This window comes from Corella eumyota, chromosome 2 (assembly GCF_963082875.1).
Source record: "Corella eumyota chromosome 2, kaCorEumy4.1, whole genome shotgun sequence".
In the NCBI taxonomy this organism is placed as follows: Eukaryota; Metazoa; Chordata; class Ascidiacea; order Phlebobranchia; family Corellidae; genus Corella; species Corella eumyota.
The window spans coordinates 15,321,572-15,342,856 of NC_137491.1; the positions used below are offsets into that span (position 1 = coordinate 15,321,572).

A 21,285-nucleotide genomic window follows, 5' to 3' on the forward strand; every position below is an offset into this window, starting at 1 on the left:
TCATTAAATACAAAGAGATTTTATTACAATTTTTAAGCAATTCGGAACAATTGGTCACCTTAATGCACTTAATTTATGAGCTGTTATTTTAATATTTTGATGTAGCGTGTTTAATTTTTTGTTTAAAAATAATTTATAAATAATTTAAATATAATTACTCTATGGAATGTTAATGGAAAATTTTTAATTAGATTCTAAGAAATTGTTTTTTTTTAAGCTACTTAAGCAAATATGGAAGTAGGGCTGATGTTCAACGACAGTATTCTTGAGTAAAATTTTAGTTTTGTAAAATAAATATTGTTGCTTAAAACCAAATTATCAGGCAGCTGCTTTTTTAAATATTTGAGATTTAAAATAAAATGCCTGTATATTAGTTCTGCATGGGGTGTATGAAATAATTATTACTGTAGGGGTATAAAATAAATATTAGTTGGGTTAGAAAGCTGCAAATTGCAATAGTTATCAAGTTGATTTTATTTGTTGGGTGTGCTAAGGGGTACCTATAAACTATACAGGATTGAATGGATCGAATGGATCGAATGGATATCGAATGGATCTTGAATGGATCGAATGGATAGAATGGAACAAAATATTGCATAAATTAAACTCTAACCCCGACCCTCACCCATTCAGAATAAGCATAATGCATGTGATCCATTCGGTTCATTCGATCCGTTTGGTCCATTCGATCCATTTGGTTTATTCGAAAATCATTTGTGTTCGAGTACATTCTATTTATTCGATCCATTCGATCCATTTGATCCATTCGATCCATTCGATCCATTTGATCCATTCGATCCTGTATAGTTTATAGGTACCGTGTGCTAAGTAAAGGTTTTTTTTTCAGAATTTCTTTTTTAATATGTTATGAGGATTTTGCAAAATAGGTTTCAACTTTGTTAGGCAACTTGGCATTGGTATACTTCTACTATGATGAAAAAAATAAAACATAATGGAGGAAAAACCTGGCCATATTGCTGAGTTAATGAATCAATTACTGGATCAAATTGAAGGAAAGGGTCAAGCAGAGGCACAGCAAAATGACAAAGGTTGTTAAAAAGGCGATTTTTTTAAAATAAAGATATTTTTAACATGACTTATTGCTGTAGTTTGGTTAAATAAAAAACTGAACATGTTTTTACCATTTGATCTTCATAAAGTTTACAAAAAATTACTATTTTAAATGAATATTATTTATAATATATTTGTGGGTGTTTCTGTTTATTTAGCTTAACAATTTTTGTATGTTTGGAAATTAAACTTTAAACAAATGCTGTGAAACTTAATCTTGTGTTCTAGCCGATGGGGAAGCTATAGAGTTAGTTCAACCGAAAAACAAGGAACTAGGAGATGTTGGTGGAATAACATTAAACGAAGACATTCTCTATAAAATATTCTGCAGTGATGATGTAAGAGACAAACCAATTGCCATTTATTCCATAACTGGTGAATTTCGAATGGGAAAGTCTTTTCTCTTCAATCTATTTTTAAGATATCTGTGGGCTGACAAGGCAAGTTGGAAAATCTTATATATGCTTAGAATAAAGTATATAAGTTTTACTTTATTTTAAAATACTGAAATATTTGACTTTATTTTAGTTTCAAATTTTTATGACTAACTTTTTAAATATTTAATAGAAGGAAGAGTGGGTAAGCGATCCAACTGACCAGTTAATTGATGGGTTTGACAGGCAGAAAGTAAACGGGGAAACTCAAGGGATATGGATTTGGAACAAACCATTTTTGTACAAAACTCCACAGGGCGAGGTTATTTTTTTTTTTTTTGCTATTTGCATTTTTAACTAGGCCTTATAACAAGTTTTTTTTTAATTATAATTTTGGAACTTTGTACAGCTCAAAGAAATTTGTTACGTGGTTAATTTTTTCCTATTTAAAATAAAATATTTTTTTTGGAAGATTTACAACTTTATGATGTAAAAGTTTTGATAATACTTGGGATTGTTATGATGTTGTTAACTTAATTAAGTTATGAGAAATTATAACTAGGTATTTTTGCAGGTAAACTTGTTTTTGTTGTATACCCAAGGTGAATTTGACCTGGAAGAATTTTCAGTTATATTTTCCCTCAGCACATTGATTACCTCCATGCAAATTTGCAATGTCGGGCAAAAAATTAGAGGCAATAATCTACAAAATTTACATGTAACCTTATTATTGTAGTTTTAACCATGTATCTGTAAATTAATTTTTATAAAACTAGAAGTATTTTAACCATTTTTTATGTTCTTTTTTTTCAAAGAATTTTTAAATTTTTAATTTAGTGGTTTGCTGAACTAGGAAAGTCAGCATTTAAACATGCTAAGGAAAGTCAAAGTAAACCCTTTAAACCGTTTCAGGTATTTGTTAGTATTATAATAATGTTACTTATTAATTTTTATATTATTATATCATAATAAATTGAGTGTAAAAATTAAAAAGTTAATTCTATTTTTAGCATTTTAGCTTTTTGATACGTGATTGGTTTGACAAAAATTATGCTTTCGGGAAAGAAGGAGGGATGCAGTATCTTGCGGAGTTTTTTAACAGGTCTGCAACATCAAAAAAAATTAAAATGGTTCAGGAGGACATTCAGAAATACTTCTCGGGGTTCAGTTGTTTTCTTTTACGTATGCCCAACAGTGAGGTTATGAAAGTGTCCTATGATAAAAAAATAACACTTGACGGTAAGTTTTTTAAGTGTATACAATTTATACACCTAATTAAGTGTATACAATTTACCTTTATAATACATAACTTTATTAAATGGTTATTCTTGTTTTTCTATTAAAATTATAGTTTTGCAGACTTTTTAAATAATTTTTAATTAAAAGTTTCATGGTTTAACTTCAGAATTTGGTGATCCTTTTTTGCGTGATGTTGGAAACTTGAGCAGAGATTTGTTTAAACCTGAAAACATTGTTGTAAAAACCCACAATGAAAAGGTCATGACAGGAAAAGAATTCGGCGATTTAATCTTTTGTTATTTTAAGTTGTTTGAGAGCGGCAAAAAGCCAGATGTTGAAACAATTCTAAAGGTAAAGCTTGTTATTTTTGGTATTAATAAGTTACAAATTTTGTTTAACATTTGTTATTAACATTACTCTTTGTGTCTTGTATATTTAACTAATAAATTCTATTGTTTTAGCATCACTATAATGTTATTAAGAAAGATGTGTTTCTACAAGATTTTAAAGTAGACTTGCATGAAAAAGAAATGGTAAGTTATCCTAAGTCATTCTGTAATCTAAAAGCATTTTAATGTGTAGTGTTTGTTAACTTCTTTACCATATAGCAACGCGTATTATTCATTATCCTTTAGACTGAAAATTTTAATTTTGTACCATAAATAGTGAAGTTAAAAGGAATGTTTTTTTATTAAATTTATTATAAAATATGTGTAGCCTTTCTCAAATGAAAAATTTTAAGTTTATTGATATTCTGCATTAGAAATTAAAAAAGGTAGTAATAATATGTCATTTATTAAATTTTTTTTCTTAAATTTACTATAAATATAAGTTAGCCTATCAAATAAAAAAAAAAAAAAAACATTTTTTTTATAAATTTACTATAAATATGATTGTGTAAAAAAATGCCTTTTTAAAGTAAAAAAAAATTACACATTAATAAAAATTTTACACAATAGTATGAAATTTATTTAATTTTTTTTTGTTATTTGTGTTGTAGATAGGTTATTAGTCATTGTTATCTTTCATAAAGGCTAAAAAGTATACTTAATTAAATCACATTTTTTTAAAATGATAAAATTCCAATTTTTATTTAAAAAAAGGTGTACAATACGTTTTAAAAAAAAAATATTTTTAAGGATACTGCAATGTATTTTTAGAATAATTTAGGAACCCTTTATCAACCAAAAGATATTCTATGTGTACCTTATGAGGATGGCTTTTTAGGAAAAGGATCATTTGGATGTGTTCGTCTTGCTTTTATAAAAGCATGGGGTGCTGTTGCTGTAAAATGTTTTCAAATAACTGGATCCAAAGTAGCAATAGAACAAACAAACAATCAGTTAGTAAACCTTTCTGTAATATTTTTTACTTACAGTATTTAATATTGTAATTTAAAAAAATGCTTTTTTATCTAAAAAACAACAGAATAAAAAACGAATGTGAGATATTACAACTATTGAACCATTCTTATGTTGTAAAAGTAATTGGTTATACAACATGGCTAAGATCAGCAGGAATTATTATGGAGTACATGATTGGGGGTGATTTAAATACCCTTGTTATACATCGAAAAGATAAAATTCAATCAATACCCCCTGTTGTTAAATTAAAATTTGTGTCTGAAATATCCAGTGGACTTGCCTACATGCACAACATTTGTACTTCCCAAAGAGTTACCCATGGTGACTTAAAAGCCGATAATATTCTTCTTACTGGTGACTTAACATGTAAAATCTCAGATTTTGGTGGAGCTAATTTTGCCACATGCACTGAAGATTCTACTTCAACTGCAAATCAATATACAAATACACATACTCTAGTATATTTAGCTCCTGAAGCTTTACAGAATCCCCATACAAAAGTTCGCAAATCAATGGATGTTTATAGCTTTTCAATGCTTGTTTACATGATTTTAACTCGAGAAACTCCTTATAAAGGAATAACAATAGACTACTATTTGGAAGGTGTAAAAAGAGAAAATAGGCCTAAATTAAAACAAATAGAAAACTTAAAAACTAATCTATCACCGGATGGTAAAAAGATTATTGATCTACTTCAAAAGGAGATGGAAAGTTGTTGGAAGCATGCACCTGATGAACGACCAATTATTATAAATGTTAGAGATCGCCTCATTGGTAAACTTTCTGAGATAGAACTATCCGAAGTTCAAGAGCATGTTTATGAAATAGTCAGAAAACTGGAAATTAATAAACCCAACCAGTATTCTAATAATTGTCAACCAATTGATAAATTTTTCCCACCAAGTTTTGAATTCGCGGAATAGTTGTTTTTTTTACTTTTTAGGTTGTTGATAACAATAATTTGAGTTCTGGCTAGTAACTTTTATTAAAAAACTATTTTTTGTATGTTAAAAGCTATGATGTGGTTTCAACACACAGAGTTATAAAAATTTATAAGACTAGATGTAAAAGAGAAACAATTTCGGCTGTAATGAATAAACAGATACTTTATTTTGATTAAGCAGTTTAGGACAATAGGTTGCAATAATTGACTGAGATGTAATGCAGAAAAACAAAAAGCAATTTTTATTTTTTTTAATATGTCAATGTAAATACTTAAATGTTTGTAGCTGAAAAATGAATTTTAATTTGTCTATGCCATTTTTTAATTTAATTTTTGTTATATTGTCAGTTATAATATAAAATTATGTATTTTTTAAAGTAAACTGTTATTATGCAACAATGTTGTTTTCTATATAATGAATCTTGTTAAAAGTGCAATTTACATTTAACTTGAACTTTAATTTTTCTTTGTGTTTTAATTCATGCTAAAGTTTTTTTTCTTTGTGTTTTAATTCATGCTTTTAATAGTTTAGGATTTTTAAACATTGTAGGCTATTCTTTTTTATATTTCTTTGTATATGTAAATTTGTTGAAACCAAACATAGCACTTAAGTTAAAAGCAATTTTCACACTTACGTGTGTTGTGAAAAATATCAAAATTAAAAAAATTAGCAAGTACCCAAATCAGTAACTTAAATAATATGAGAAGACATAAATTGGTGTTTTTCAACTAATTTTGTGTGGAGTTGTGGAAGCATTAATCATACAACAGAATAAACTGCAATTTAATATCTTAAGTGAAAGTAGTAAACATTAATATTGTTTAATCATTAAACTGCTATTTCTTATATATCATGTGACTTTATAACCTCAAACCTTTTTAAAAATTTTCCCAAAAGTCTTAAAGCTTGTTATTTTACGAAGAATATTCAACTTAAAGAGCTTCGTGTTTTCGTAAAATAAAAAATTAAGATTTAAATTTGGATCACAACTATAGTCATGCAATTGAAATATTACTAATTATGTGTATCAAAATATAAGCATGAGTAATTTGGTTGAAATTAAAAATACACCTAATTTATTTAGCCATTTAAATTTGGTTTATATTGATAGTGCATAACAACCAAAATTTTATAGTTAGTCAACACCCATTTCGTCAACAATATTAAAATATCTAAACCTTTCAACTTTTGTAATAAAACCTTATTACTTTTGAGTTACGAGATTTGTAGTAAAAAATAATTAATTTTTTGGATAGTAAAACATTATTAAATTTTTTTATGGCCTTTTTAAAGAGAAATGAAAACACATAAAGTTTAAATAATAAAAAACCATTTCACCAAGTGGGCTTTTACCCAAATACTGTTACCAGAACAGGCCATTTTACCAACAATAAGACAATATTTAATAAACCTCTTCTTTTATAACCCAATGTAGATATTAAAACAAGTTGTTTAACAAGTGACCAAAATATTTGATTTTTACGAGAAATATTTTTGTAAAATAAAATATTGTTTTTTTGCCAATCCTGCAACACATTTAAAGAACCGATAGCGTGGAGTAGTGGTAAGAACACTTGCTAAACCACTCATGAGGTCGTAGGTTCAATCCCCACTGCTCTCATGCTGTAGCGCCCTTGAGTAAGGCGCTATAAACGGTATGAACTCCTGCTGAGCCAGCACTTGATCAGCAGCATAATTACCGGGCATTATATTTTATAATATCCCAAACTGCCACAGGCAACTCGAGACTGGGTCGGAGTAACTTATGTTATTCCCCTTTCCCACATCAAGGATAAAGATATAGACAAAAAAGACCCATTTTAATTTTTACCAATGGTTAGACAATACATAACATTAGGTTGAATCGTTTTTTTTTCTTACGTTTATGTATGTATTTATGACTTACCTTATCAAATTATTGCGACAATTCAAAATTATTTAGGGCGATTTACTTTATCTACATTGCAGCAATTCAAAATTATTTTGGGTGATTTATTTAAAAATTATTGTATTTTATGGTAGTTCTACTTGAAAACTTCTAAAAAATACAGTTGAATATCGTGAACTATAAACTTACAGTCACATTTTGTTACCATCACTGTGCGGGTTTTGTTGTTGTCGTTGTTTTGGAGACAGAGGGAATGTTTTTGGGGGCTAAGCCAAGATCACCGTTGATAGGATAGATTGGTTAGATAGGAATACAAACTTTTACACTCCTGATATGTGTTAGTTAGTATTTATAGGAATGAAACTGGGTATAAATTTAAAAAAAGCATTGTTACTTGTTATTTTTGGGTTGTAAATTTAAAAAATTTCCATTTGGCATTTTGGAGCTCTATTAGCTATTTAGGATTTAGGTTCTTCAAATTATTTTTTAGATTGTCACTTTGTTGATAAAAATAATATAAGTCCTGGCCAATTACTTTGATTTAAAAACTAATTTTTGTATGTTGAAAGTCATTTTATGGTTTCCACATACAATTTTAATAAAATTAAAACACTAAATGCAAAAGAGAACCATTTTTAGCTTCATTAAATACAAAGAGATTTTATTACAATTTTTAAGCAATTCGGAACAATTGGTCACCTTAATGCACTTAATTTATGAGCTGTTATTTTAATATTTTGATGTAGCGTGTTTAATTTTTTGTTTAAAAATAATTTATAAATAATTTAAATATAATTACTCTATGGAATGTTAATGGAAAATTTTTAATTAGATTCTAAGAAATTGTTTTTTTTTAAGCTACTTAAGCAAATATGGAAGTAGGGCTGATGTTCAACGACAGTATTCTTGAGTAAAATTTTAGTTTTGTAAAATAAATATTGTTGCTTAAAACCAAATTATCAGGCAGCTGCTTTTTTAAATATTTGAGATTTAAAATAAAATGCCTGTATATTAGTTCTGCATGGGGTGTATGAAATAATTATTACTGTAGGGGTATAAAATAAATATTAGTTGGGTTAGAAAGCTGCAAATTGCAATAGTTATCAAGTTGATTTTATTTGTTGGGTGTGCTAAGGGGTACCTATAAACTATACAGGATTGAATGGATCGAATGGATCGAATGGATATCGAATGGATCTTGAATGGATCGAATGGATAGAATGGAACAAAATATTGCATAAATTAAACTCTAACCCCGACCCTCACCCATTCAGAATAAGCATAATGCATGTGATCCATTCGGTTCATTCGATCCGTTTGGTCCATTCGATCCATTTGGTTTATTCGAAAATCATTTGTGTTCGAGTACATTCTATTTATTCGATCCATTCGATCCATTTGATCCATTCGATCCATTCGATCCATTTGATCCATTCGATCCTGTATAGTTTATAGGTACCGTGTGCTAAGTAAAGGTTTTTTTTTCAGAATTTCTTTTTTAATATGTTATGAGGATTTTGCAAAATAGGTTTCAACTTTGTTAGGCAACTTGGCATTGGTATACTTCTACTATGATGAAAAAAATAAAACATAATGGAGGAAAAACCTGGCCATATTGCTGAGTTAATGAATCAATTACTGGATCAAATTGAAGGAAAGGGTCAAGCAGAGGCACAGCAAAATGACAAAGGTTGTTAAAAAGGCGATTTTTTTAAAATAAAGATATTTTTAACATGACTTATTGCTGTAGTTTGGTTAAATAAAAAACTGAACATGTTTTTACCATTTGATCTTCATAAAGTTTACAAAAAATTACTATTTTAAATGAATATTATTTATAATATATTTGTGGGTGTTTCTGTTTATTTAGCTTAACAATTTTTGTATGTTTGGAAATTAAACTTTAAACAAATGCTGTGAAACTTAATCTTGTGTTCTAGCCGATGGGGAAGCTATAGAGTTAGTTCAACCGAAAAACAAGGAACTAGGAGATGTTGGTGGAATAACATTAAACGAAGACATTCTCTATAAAATATTCTGCAGTGATGATGTAAGAGACAAACCAATTGCCATTTATTCCATAACTGGTGAATTTCGAATGGGAAAGTCTTTTCTCTTCAATCTATTTTTAAGATATCTGTGGGCTGACAAGGCAAGTTGGAAAATCTTATATATGCTTAGAATAAAGTATATAAGTTTTACTTTATTTTAAAATACTGAAATATTTGACTTTATTTTAGTTTCAAATTTTTATGACTAACTTTTTAAATATTTAATAGAAGGAAGAGTGGGTAAGCGATCCAACTGACCAGTTAATTGATGGGTTTGACAGGCAGAAAGTAAACGGGGAAACTCAAGGGATATGGATTTGGAACAAACCATTTTTGTACAAAACTCCACAGGGCGAGGTTATTTTTTTTTTTTTTGCTATTTGCATTTTTAACTAGGCCTTATAACAAGTTTTTTTTTAATTATAATTTTGGAACTTTGTACAGCTCAAAGAAATTTGTTACGTGGTTAATTTTTTCCTATTTAAAATAAAATATTTTTTTTGGAAGATTTACAACTTTATGATGTAAAAGTTTTGATAATACTTGGGATTGTTATGATGTTGTTAACTTAATTAAGTTATGAGAAATTATAACTAGGTATTTTTGCAGGTAAACTTGTTTTTGTTGTATACCCAAGGTGAATTTGACCTGGAAGAATTTTCAGTTATATTTTCCCTCAGCACATTGATTACCTCCATGCAAATTTGCAATGTCGGGCAAAAAATTAGAGGCAATAATCTACAAAATTTACATGTAACCTTATTATTGTAGTTTTAACCATGTATCTGTAAATTAATTTTTATAAAACTAGAAGTATTTTAACCATTTTTTATGTTCTTTTTTTTCAAAGAATTTTTAAATTTTTAATTTAGTGGTTTGCTGAACTAGGAAAGTCAGCATTTAAACATGCTAAGGAAAGTCAAAGTAAACCCTTTAAACCGTTTCAGGTATTTGTTAGTATTATAATAATGTTACTTATTAATTTTTATATTATTATATCATAATAAATTGAGTGTAAAAATTAAAAAGTTAATTCTATTTTTAGCATTTTAGCTTTTTGATACGTGATTGGTTTGACAAAAATTATGCTTTCGGGAAAGAAGGAGGGATGCAGTATCTTGCGGAGTTTTTTAACAGGTCTGCAACATCAAAAAAAATTAAAATGGTTCAGGAGGACATTCAGAAATACTTCTCGGGGTTCAGTTGTTTTCTTTTACGTATGCCCAACAGTGAGGTTATGAAAGTGTCCTATGATAAAAAAATAACACTTGACGGTAAGTTTTTTAAGTGTATACAATTTATACACCTAATTAAGTGTATACAATTTACCTTTATAATACATAACTTTATTAAATGGTTATTCTTGTTTTTCTATTAAAATTATAGTTTTGCAGACTTTTTAAATAATTTTTAATTAAAAGTTTCATGGTTTAACTTCAGAATTTGGTGATCCTTTTTTGCGTGATGTTGGAAACTTGAGCAGAGATTTGTTTAAACCTGAAAACATTGTTGTAAAAACCCACAATGAAAAGGTCATGACAGGAAAAGAATTCGGCGATTTAATCTTTTGTTATTTTAAGTTGTTTGAGAGCGGCAAAAAGCCAGATGTTGAAACAATTCTAAAGGTAAAGCTTGTTATTTTTGGTATTAATAAGTTACAAATTTTGTTTAACATTTGTTATTAACATTACTCTTTGTGTCTTGTATATTTAACTAATAAATTCTATTGTTTTAGCATCACTATAATGTTATTAAGAAAGATGTGTTTCTACAAGATTTTAAAGTAGACTTGCATGAAAAAGAAATGGTAAGTTATCCTAAGTCATTCTGTAATCTAAAAGCATTTTAATGTGTAGTGTTTGTTAACTTCTTTACCATATAGCAACGCGTATTATTCATTATCCTTTAGACTGAAAATTTTAATTTTGTACCATAAATAGTGAAGTTAAAAGGAATGTTTTTTTATTAAATTTATTATAAAATATGTGTAGCCTTTCTCAAATGAAAAATTTTAAGTTTATTGATATTCTGCATTAGAAATTAAAAAAGGTAGTAATAATATGTCATTTATTAAATTTTTTTTCTTAAATTTACTATAAATATAAGTTAGCCTATCAAATAAAAAAAAAAAAAAAACATTTTTTTTATAAATTTACTATAAATATGATTGTGTAAAAAAATGCCTTTTTAAAGTAAAAAAAAATTACACATTAATAAAAATTTTACACAATAGTATGAAATTTATTTAATTTTTTTTTGTTATTTGTGTTGTAGATAGGTTATTAGTCATTGTTATCTTTCATAAAGGCTAAAAAGTATACTTAATTAAATCACATTTTTTTAAAATGATAAAATTCCAATTTTTATTTAAAAAAAGGTGTACAATACGTTTTAAAAAAAAAATATTTTTAAGGATACTGCAATGTATTTTTAGAATAATTTAGGAACCCTTTATCAACCAAAAGATATTCTATGTGTACCTTATGAGGATGGCTTTTTAGGAAAAGGATCATTTGGATGTGTTCGTCTTGCTTTTATAAAAGCATGGGGTGCTGTTGCTGTAAAATGTTTTCAAATAACTGGATCCAAAGTAGCAATAGAACAAACAAACAATCAGTTAGTAAACCTTTCTGTAATATTTTTTACTTACAGTATTTAATATTGTAATTTAAAAAAATGCTTTTTTATCTAAAAAACAACAGAATAAAAAACGAATGTGAGATATTACAACTATTGAACCATTCTTATGTTGTAAAAGTAATTGGTTATACAACATGGCTAAGATCAGCAGGAATTATTATGGAGTACATGATTGGGGGTGATTTAAATACCCTTGTTATACATCGAAAAGATAAAATTCAATCAATACCCCCTGTTGTTAAATTAAAATTTGTGTCTGAAATATCCAGTGGACTTGCCTACATGCACAACATTTGTACTTCCCAAAGAGTTACCCATGGTGACTTAAAAGCCGATAATATTCTTCTTACTGGTGACTTAACATGTAAAATCTCAGATTTTGGTGGAGCTAATTTTGCCACATGCACTGAAGATTCTACTTCAACTGCAAATCAATATACAAATACACATACTCTAGTATATTTAGCTCCTGAAGCTTTACAGAATCCCCATACAAAAGTTCGCAAATCAATGGATGTTTATAGCTTTTCAATGCTTGTTTACATGATTTTAACTCGAGAAACTCCTTATAAAGGAATAACAATAGACTACTATTTGGAAGGTGTAAAAAGAGAAAATAGGCCTAAATTAAAACAAATAGAAAACTTAAAAACTAATCTATCACCGGATGGTAAAAAGATTATTGATCTACTTCAAAAGGAGATGGAAAGTTGTTGGAAGCATGCACCTGATGAACGACCAATTATTATAAATGTTAGAGATCGCCTCATTGGTAAACTTTCTGAGATAGAACTATCCGAAGTTCAAGAGCATGTTTATGAAATAGTCAGAAAACTGGAAATTAATAAACCCAACCAGTATTCTAATAATTGTCAACCAATTGATAAATTTTTCCCACCAAGTTTTGAATTCGCGGAATAGTTGTTTTTTTTACTTTTTAGGTTGTTGATAACAATAATTTGAGTTCTGGCTAGTAACTTTTATTAAAAAACTATTTTTTGTATGTTAAAAGCTATGATGTGGTTTCAACACACAGAGTTATAAAAATTTATAAGACTAGATGTAAAAGAGAAACAATTTCGGCTGTAATGAATAAACAGATACTTTATTTTGATTAAGCAGTTTAGGACAATAGGTTGCAATAATTGACTGAGATGTAATGCAGAAAAACAAAAAGCAATTTTTATTTTTTTTAATATGTCAATGTAAATACTTAAATGTTTGTAGCTGAAAAATGAATTTTAATTTGTCTATGCCATTTTTTAATTTAATTTTTGTTATATTGTCAGTTATAATATAAAATTATGTATTTTTTAAAGTAAACTGTTATTATGCAACAATGTTGTTTTCTATATAATGAATCTTGTTAAAAGTGCAATTTACATTTAACTTGAACTTTAATTTTTCTTTGTGTTTTAATTCATGCTAAAGTTTTTTTTCTTTGTGTTTTAATTCATGCTTTTAATAGTTTAGGATTTTTAAACATTGTAGGCTATTCTTTTTTATATTTCTTTGTATATGTAAATTTGTTGAAACCAAACATAGCACTTAAGTTAAAAGCAATTTTCACACTTACGTGTGTTGTGAAAAATATCAAAATTAAAAAAATTAGCAAGTACCCAAATCAGTAACTTAAATAATATGAGAAGACATAAATTGGTGTTTTTCAACTAATTTTGTGTGGAGTTGTGGAAGCATTAATCATACAACAGAATAAACTGCAATTTAATATCTTAAGTGAAAGTAGTAAACATTAATATTGTTTAATCATTAAACTGCTATTTCTTATATATCATGTGACTTTATAACCTCAAACCTTTTTAAAAATTTTCCCAAAAGTCTTAAAGCTTGTTATTTTACGAAGAATATTCAACTTAAAGAGCTTCGTGTTTTCGTAAAATAAAAAATTAAGATTTAAATTTGGATCACAACTATAGTCATGCAATTGAAATATTACTAATTATGTGTATCAAAATATAAGCATGAGTAATTTGGTTGAAATTAAAAATACACCTAATTTATTTAGCCATTTAAATTTGGTTTATATTGATAGTGCATAACAACCAAAATTTTATAGTTAGTCAACACCCATTTCGTCAACAATATTAAAATATCTAAACCTTTCAACTTTTGTAATAAAACCTTATTACTTTTGAGTTACGAGATTTGTAGTAAAAAATAATTAATTTTTTGGATAGTAAAACATTATTAAATTTTTTTATGGCCTTTTTAAAGAGAAATGAAAACACATAAAGTTTAAATAATAAAAAACCATTTCACCAAGTGGGCTTTTACCCAAATACTGTTACCAGAACAGGCCATTTTACCAACAATAAGACAATATTTAATAAACCTCTTCTTTTATAACCCAATGTAGATATTAAAACAAGTTGTTTAACAAGTGACCAAAATATTTGATTTTTACGAGAAATATTTTTGTAAAATAAAATATTGTTTTTTTGCCAATCCTGCAACACATTTAAAGAACCGATAGCGTGGAGTAGTGGTAAGAACACTTGCTAAACCACTCATGAGGTCGTAGGTTCAATCCCCACTGCTCTCATGCTGTAGCGCCCTTGAGTAAGGCGCTATAAACGGTATGAACTCCTGCTGAGCCAGCACTTGATCAGCAGCATAATTACCGGGCATTATATTTTATAATATCCCAAACTGCCACAGGCAACTCGAGACTGGGTCGGAGTAACTTATGTTATTCCCCTTTCCCACATCAAGGATAAAGATATAGACAAAAAAGACCCATTTTAATTTTTACCAATGGTTAGACAATACATAACATTAGGTTGAATCGTTTTTTTTTCTTACGTTTATGTATGTATTTATGACTTACCTTATCAAATTATTGCGACAATTCAAAATTATTTAGGGCGATTTACTTTATCTACATTGCAGCAATTCAAAATTATTTTGGGTGATTTATTTAAAAATTATTGTATTTTATGGTAGTTCTACTTGAAAACTTCTAAAAAATACAGTTGAATATCGTGAACTATAAACTTACAGTCACATTTTGTTACCATCACTGTGCGGGTTTTGTTGTTGTCGTTGTTTTGGAGACAGAGGGAATGTTTTTGGGGGCTAAGCCAAGATCACCGTTGATAGGATAGATTGGTTAGATAGGAATACAAACTTTTACACTCCTGATATGTGTTAGTTAGTATTTATAGGAATGAAACTGGGTATAAATTTAAAAAAAGCATTGTTACTTGTTATTTTTGGGTTGTAAATTTAAAAAATTTCCATTTGGCATTTTGGAGCTCTATTAGCTATTTAGGATTTAGGTTCTTCAAATTATTTTTTAGATTGTCACTTTGTTGATAAAAATAATATAAGTCCTGGCCAATTACTTTGATTTAAAAACTAATTTTTGTATGTTGAAAGTCATTTTATGGTTTCCACATACAATTTTAATAAAATTAAAACACTAAATGCAAAAGAGAACCATTTTTAGCTTCATTAAATACAAAGAGATTTTATTACAATTTTTAAGCAATTCGGAACAATTGGTCACCTTAATGCACTTAATTTATGAGCTGTTATTTTAATATTTTGATGTAGCGTGTTTAATTTTTTGTTTAAAAATAATTTATAAATAATTTAAATATAATTACTCTATGGAATGTTAATGGAAAATTTTTAATTAGATTCTAAGAAATTGTTTTTTTTTAAGCTACTTAAGCAAATATGGAAGTAGGGCTGATGTTCAACGACAGTATTCTTGAGTAAAATTTTAGTTTTGTAAAATAAATATTGTTGCTTAAAACCAAATTATCAGGCAGCTGCTTTTTTAAATATTTGAGATTTAAAATAAAATGCCTGTATATTAGTTCTGCATGGGGTGTATGAAATAATTATTACTGTAGGGGTATAAAATAAATATTAGTTGGGTTAGAAAGCTGCAAATTGCAATAGTTATCAAGTTGATTTTATTTGTTGGGTGTGCTAAGGGGTACCTATAAACTATACAGGATTGAATGGATCGAATGGATCGAATGGATATCGAATGGATCTTGAATGGATCGAATGGATAGAATGGAACAAAATATTGCATAAATTAAACTCTAACCCCGACCCTCACCCATTCAGAATAAGCATAATGCATGTGATCCATTCGGTTCATTCGATCCGTTTGGTCCATTCGATCCATTTGGTTTATTCGAAAATCATTTGTGTTCGAGTACATTCTATTTATTCGATCCATTCGATCCATTTGATCCATTCGATCCATTCGATCCATTTGATCCATTCGATCCTGTATAGTTTATAGGTACCGTGTGCTAAGTAAAGGTTTTTTTTTCAGAATTTCTTTTTTAATATGTTATGAGGATTTTGCAAAATAGGTTTCAACTTTGTTAGGCAACTTGGCATTGGTATACTTCTACTATGATGAAAAAAATAAAACATAATGGAGGAAAAACCTGGCCATATTGCTGAGTTAATGAATCAATTACTGGATCAAATTGAAGGAAAGGGTCAAGCAGAGGCACAGCAAAATGACAAAGGTTGTTAAAAAGGCGATTTTTTTAAAATAAAGATATTTTTAACATGACTTATTGCTGTAGTTTGGTTAAATAAAAAACTGAACATGTTTTTACCATTTGATCTTCATAAAGTTTACAAAAAATTACTATTTTAAATGAATATTATTTATAATATATTTGTGGGTGTTTCTGTTTATTTAGCTTAACAATTTTTGTATGTTTGGAAATTAAACTTTAAACAAATGCTGTGAAACTTAATCTTGTGTTCTAGCCGATGGGGAAGCTATAGAGTTAGTTCAACCGAAAAACAAGGAACTAGGAGATGTTGGTGGAATAACATTAAACGAAGACATTCTCTATAAAATATTCTGCAGTGATGATGTAAGAGACAAACCAATTGCCATTTATTCCATAACTGGTGAATTTCGAATGGGAAAGTCTTTTCTCTTCAATCTATTTTTAAGATATCTGTGGGCTGACAAGGCAAGTTGGAAAATCTTATATATGCTTAGAATAAAGTATATAAGTTTTACTTTATTTTAAAATACTGAAATATTTGACTTTATTTTAGTTTCAAATTTTTATGACTAACTTTTTAAATATTTAATAGAAGGAAGAGTGGGTAAGCGATCCAACTGACCAGTTAATTGATGGGTTTGACAGGCAGAAAGTAAACGGGGAAACTCAAGGGATATGGATTTGGAACAAACCATTTTTGTACAAAACTCCACAGGGCGAGGTTATTTTTTTTTTTTTTGCTATTTGCATTTTTAACTAGGCCTTATAACAAGTTTTTTTTTAATTATAATTTTGGAACTTTGTACAGCTCAAAGAAATTTGTTACGTGGTTAATTTTTTCCTATTTAAAATAAAATATTTTTTTTGGAAGATTTACAACTTTATGATGTAAAAGTTTTGATAATACTTGGGATTGTTATGATGTTGTTAACTTAATTAAGTTATGAGAAATTATAACTAGGTATTTTTGCAGGTAAACTTGTTTTTGTTGTATACCCAAGGTGAATTTGACCTGGAAGAATTTTCAGTTATATTTTCCCTCAGCACATTGATTACCTCCATGCAAATTTGCAATGTCGGGCAAAAAATTAGAGGCAATAATCTACAAAATTTACATGTAACCTTATTATTGTAGTTTTAACCATGTATCTGTAAATTAATTTTTATAAAACTAGAAGTATTTTAACCATTTTTTATGTTCTTTTTTTTCAAAGAATTTTTAAATTTTTAATTTAGTGGTTTGCTGAACTAGGAAAGTCAGCATTTAAACATGCTAAGGAAAGTCAAAGTAAACCCTTTAAACCGTTTCAGGTATTTGTTAGTATTATAATAATGTTACTTATTAATTTTTATATTATTATATCATAATAAATTGAGTGTAAAAATTAAAAAGTTAATTCTATTTTTAGCATTTTAGCTTTTTGATACGTGATTGGTTTGACAAAAATTATGCTTTCGGGAAAGAAGGAGGGATGCAGTATCTTGCGGAGTTTTTTAACAGGTCTGCAACATCAAAAAAAATTAAAATGGTTCAGGAGGACATTCAGAAATACTTCTCGGGGTTCAGTTGTTTTCTTTTACGTATGCCCAACAGTGAGGTTATGAAAGTGTCCTATGATAAAAAAATAACACTTGACGGTAAGTTTTTTAAGTGTATACAATTTATACACCTAATTAAGTGTATACAATTTACCTTTATAATACATAACTTTATTAAATGGTTATTCTTGTTTTTCTATTAAAATTATAGTTTTGCAGACTTTTTAAATAATTTTTAATTAAAAGTTTCATGGTTTAACTTCAGAATTTGGTGATCCTTTTTTGCGTGATGTTGGAAACTTGAGCAGAGATTTGTTTAAACCTGAAAACATTGTTGTAAAAACCCACAATGAAAAGGTCATGACAGGAAAAGAATTCGGCGATTTAATCTTTTGTTATTTTAAGTTGTTTGAGAGCGGCAAAAAGCCAGATGTTGAAACAATTCTAAAGGTAAAGCTTGTTATTTTTGGTATTAATAAGTTACAAATTTTGTTTAACATTTGTTATTAACATTACTCTTTGTGTCTTGTATATTTAACTAATAAATTCTATTGTTTTAGCATCACTATAATGTTATTAAGAAAGATGTGTTTCTACAAGATTTTAAAGTAGACTTGCATGAAAAAGAAATGGTAAGTTATCCTAAGTCATTCTGTAATCTAAAAGCATTTTAATGTGTAGTGTTTGTTAACTTCTTTACCATATAGCAACGCGTATTATTCATTATCCTTTAGACTGAAAATTTTAATTTTGTACCATAAATAGTGAAGTTAAAAGGAATGTTTTTTTATTAAATTTATTATAAAATATGTGTAGCCTTTCTCAAATGAAAAATTTTAAGTTTATTGATATTCTGCATTAGAAATTAAAAAAGGTAGTAATAATATGTCATTTATTAAATTTTTTTTCTTAAATTTACTATAAATATAAGTTAGCCTATCAAATAAAAAAAAAAAAAAAACATTTTTTTTATAAATTTACTATAAATATGATTGTGTAAAAAAATGCCTTTTTAAAGTAAAAAAAAATTACACATTAATAAAAATTTTACACAATAGTATGAAATTTATTTAATTTTTTTTTGTTATTTGTGTTGTAGATAGGTTATTAGTCATTGTTATCTTTCATAAAGGCTAAAAAGTATACTTAATTAAATCACATTTTTTTAAAATGATAAAATTCCAATTTTTATTTAAAAAAAGGTGTACAATACGTTTTAAAAAAAAAATATTTTTAAGGATACTGCAATGTATTTTTAGAATAATTTAGGAACCCTTTATCAACCAAAAGATATTCTATGTGTACCTTATGAGGATGGCTTTTTAGGAAAAGGATCATTTGGATGTGTTCGTCTTGCTTTTATAAAAGCATGGGGTGCTGTTGCTGTAAAATGTTTTCAAATAACTGGATCCAAAGTAGCAATAGAACAAACAAACAATCAGTTAGTAAACCTTTCTGTAATATTTTTTACTTACAGTATTTAATATTGTAATTTAAAAAAATGCTTTTTTATCTAAAAAACAACAGAATAAAAAACGAATGTGAGATATTACAACTATTGAACCATTCTTATGTTGTAAAAGTAATTGGTTATACAACATGGCTAAGATCAGCAGGAATTATTATGGAGTACATGATTGGGGGTGATTTAAATACCCTTGTTATACATCGAAAAGATAAAATTCAATCAATACCCCCTGTTGTTAAATTAAAATTTGTGTCTGAAATATCCAGTGGACTTGCCTACATGCACAACATTTGTACTTCCCAAAGAGTTACCCATGGTGACTTAAAAGCCGATAATATTCTTCTTACTGGTGACTTAACATGTAAAATCTCAGATTTTGGTGGAGCTAATTTTGCCACATGCACTGAAGATTCTACTTCAACTGCAAATCAATATACAAATACACATACTCTAGTATATTTAGCTCCTGAAGCTTTACAGAATCCCCATACAAAAGTTCGCAAATCAATGGATGTTTATAGCTTTTCAATGCTTGTTTACATGATTTTAACTCGAGAAACTCCTAATAAAGGAATGACAATAGACTACTATTTAGAAGGTATCCGAAGAGGAACAAGGCCTGACTTGAAACTATTTGAAAACTTAACAGATACTTTACTACCCAATGATAAAGAAATTATTGATCTACTTCAAAGGGAGATGGAAAGTTGTTGGAGGCACGTACCTGCTGAACGTCCAAATATTATTGATGTAAGCAACCGCTTCAAAAGTAAACTTTCCAAAACAGCATTTTGGAAAATTCAAGAGTATGTTTGTGAAATTGTCAGGAAACTAGAAATTAATGACCCCAACCAGTATTCTAATGATTGTCATCCAATTGATAAGTTTTCCCCACCAAGTTTTGAATTTACGGAATAGGTTTTTTATTTTACTTTTTAGGTTGTTGATAACAATAATATAAGTTCTGGTTGGTTACTTTTATTTAAAAACTATTTTTTGTTTGTTGAAAGCTATGTTGTGGTTTTAACACACAGAGTTATTAAAATTTAAAAGACAAAATGTAAAAGGAAAACAATTTTGACTGTAATAAATGAACGGATGTTTTATTTTGATTTATAAGCAGTTTAGGAAAGTTAGTTACAAATGCCGTTTGTAACACTTTTTTTTTTATAGTGTAGTTGCAATATTTGACTTAACTGTACTGCAGAAAATGCAAATCAGCCACAACTGTTCTGTTTTTATTAATTATTAGTGATTTTACTTCAAAGTTCTTTTTAGAATCTATGATTTTTTTAGTTTTCCAGTGTTTACTGTTACAAATTTTATTTTCATGCACTTTATTTTATTTTAACATGTTTACTTTATTATCAAAGTATAAGTTTTAAAATTTCATTAGTTGGCTGTGATGTTGTGTAGATGTTTTATATAACAAATGTTTTTAGATTAGCAATATGTGTAATGCACTTGAACTATGATAGTTTTTTTAAATGTTAAGTGTTACTTGTTAAATTTTTTTATCGTATTAATGCAAAAACCAGTAAATAATACAAATTTATGCAATCAGTAACTAAGGCATCTTATTTAAGTAAATTTTTAACATTTGGGTTTGTATACCTGATAATGAGCAGTGGTATTACAAATGTTTATAGTTTAGGAGAGCTATAATGTGTAATACTTTTATTCTCATGAAGAAAATTCACTGTGTAAAATGTAAAGTAATAATAAATATTATTTTTAACTTATCTGATATTTTAAAATATTTTTCTATTTTGCTATCAATTTTAGACCCACTTTATGATTAAAAGCAAAGACCATTTTAGTACTAATAACCACTTTATAAATAAGAGTTTTTTTTTATTTAAAAATTATTTTAAATCAGTTTAAAATATTTAATAATCCTGAAATTGAAAAGATGGCATTCCAAGCTAAATATGGGTACCTATAAACTATACAGGATTAAATCGAAAAGATCAAATGTATATAAGATGGTTATCAAATGGAACAAAAGGATTGCATAAATTTAATCCGAACCCCAACCTTCACCTATTCCAAATAACCTTAATACATGCGATCCATTTGGTCTATTCAGTCCATTTAGTCCATTCGGCCTATTCAATAACCACTTGATATACATTTTATCCATTCGATAACGATGTAATATACATTCAGGTACATTCGATCTATTTGATT

At 27.6% G+C, this 21,285-nt stretch overlaps 3 protein-coding genes across 3 annotated transcripts; all 3 read left to right on the top strand.

The window, feature by feature from the left end:
- Nucleotides 1-851: 851 nt before the first annotated feature.
- On the top strand, nt 852-5,981 carry LOC145742116 (uncharacterized). Its single transcript, XM_082559877.1, has 10 exons — nt 852-1,049; nt 1,300-1,511; nt 1,639-1,767; nt 2,020-2,163; nt 2,283-2,357; nt 2,456-2,684; nt 2,851-3,035; nt 3,146-3,217; nt 3,845-4,026; nt 4,113-5,981. Exons 1-10 carry the CDS (start codon nt 953-955, stop codon nt 4,969-4,971), a joined length of 2,184 nt encoding a protein of 727 aa, XP_082416003.1. The 5' UTR covers nt 852-952; the 3' UTR covers nt 4,972-5,981.
- A 2,391-nt stretch (nt 5,982-8,372) lies between these two features.
- LOC145742750 (uncharacterized) lies at nt 8,373-13,502 on the top strand. The gene is made up of 10 exons (XM_082560540.1): nt 8,373-8,570; nt 8,821-9,032; nt 9,160-9,288; nt 9,541-9,684; nt 9,804-9,878; nt 9,977-10,205; nt 10,372-10,556; nt 10,667-10,738; nt 11,366-11,547; nt 11,634-13,502. The coding sequence occupies exons 1-10, from the start codon at nt 8,474-8,476 to the stop codon at nt 12,490-12,492; spliced, it is 2,184 nt and encodes a 727-aa protein (XP_082416666.1). The 5' UTR covers nt 8,373-8,473; the 3' UTR covers nt 12,493-13,502.
- Nucleotides 13,503-15,893: 2,391 nt separating this feature from the next.
- LOC145742810 (uncharacterized) lies at nt 15,894-20,653 on the top strand. Its single transcript, XM_082560627.1, has 10 exons — nt 15,894-16,091; nt 16,342-16,553; nt 16,681-16,809; nt 17,062-17,205; nt 17,325-17,399; nt 17,498-17,726; nt 17,893-18,077; nt 18,188-18,259; nt 18,887-19,068; nt 19,155-20,653. Exons 1-10 carry the CDS (start codon nt 15,995-15,997, stop codon nt 20,011-20,013), a joined length of 2,184 nt encoding a protein of 727 aa, XP_082416753.1. The 5' UTR covers nt 15,894-15,994; the 3' UTR covers nt 20,014-20,653.
- Nucleotides 20,654-21,285: the final 632 nt, after the last annotated feature.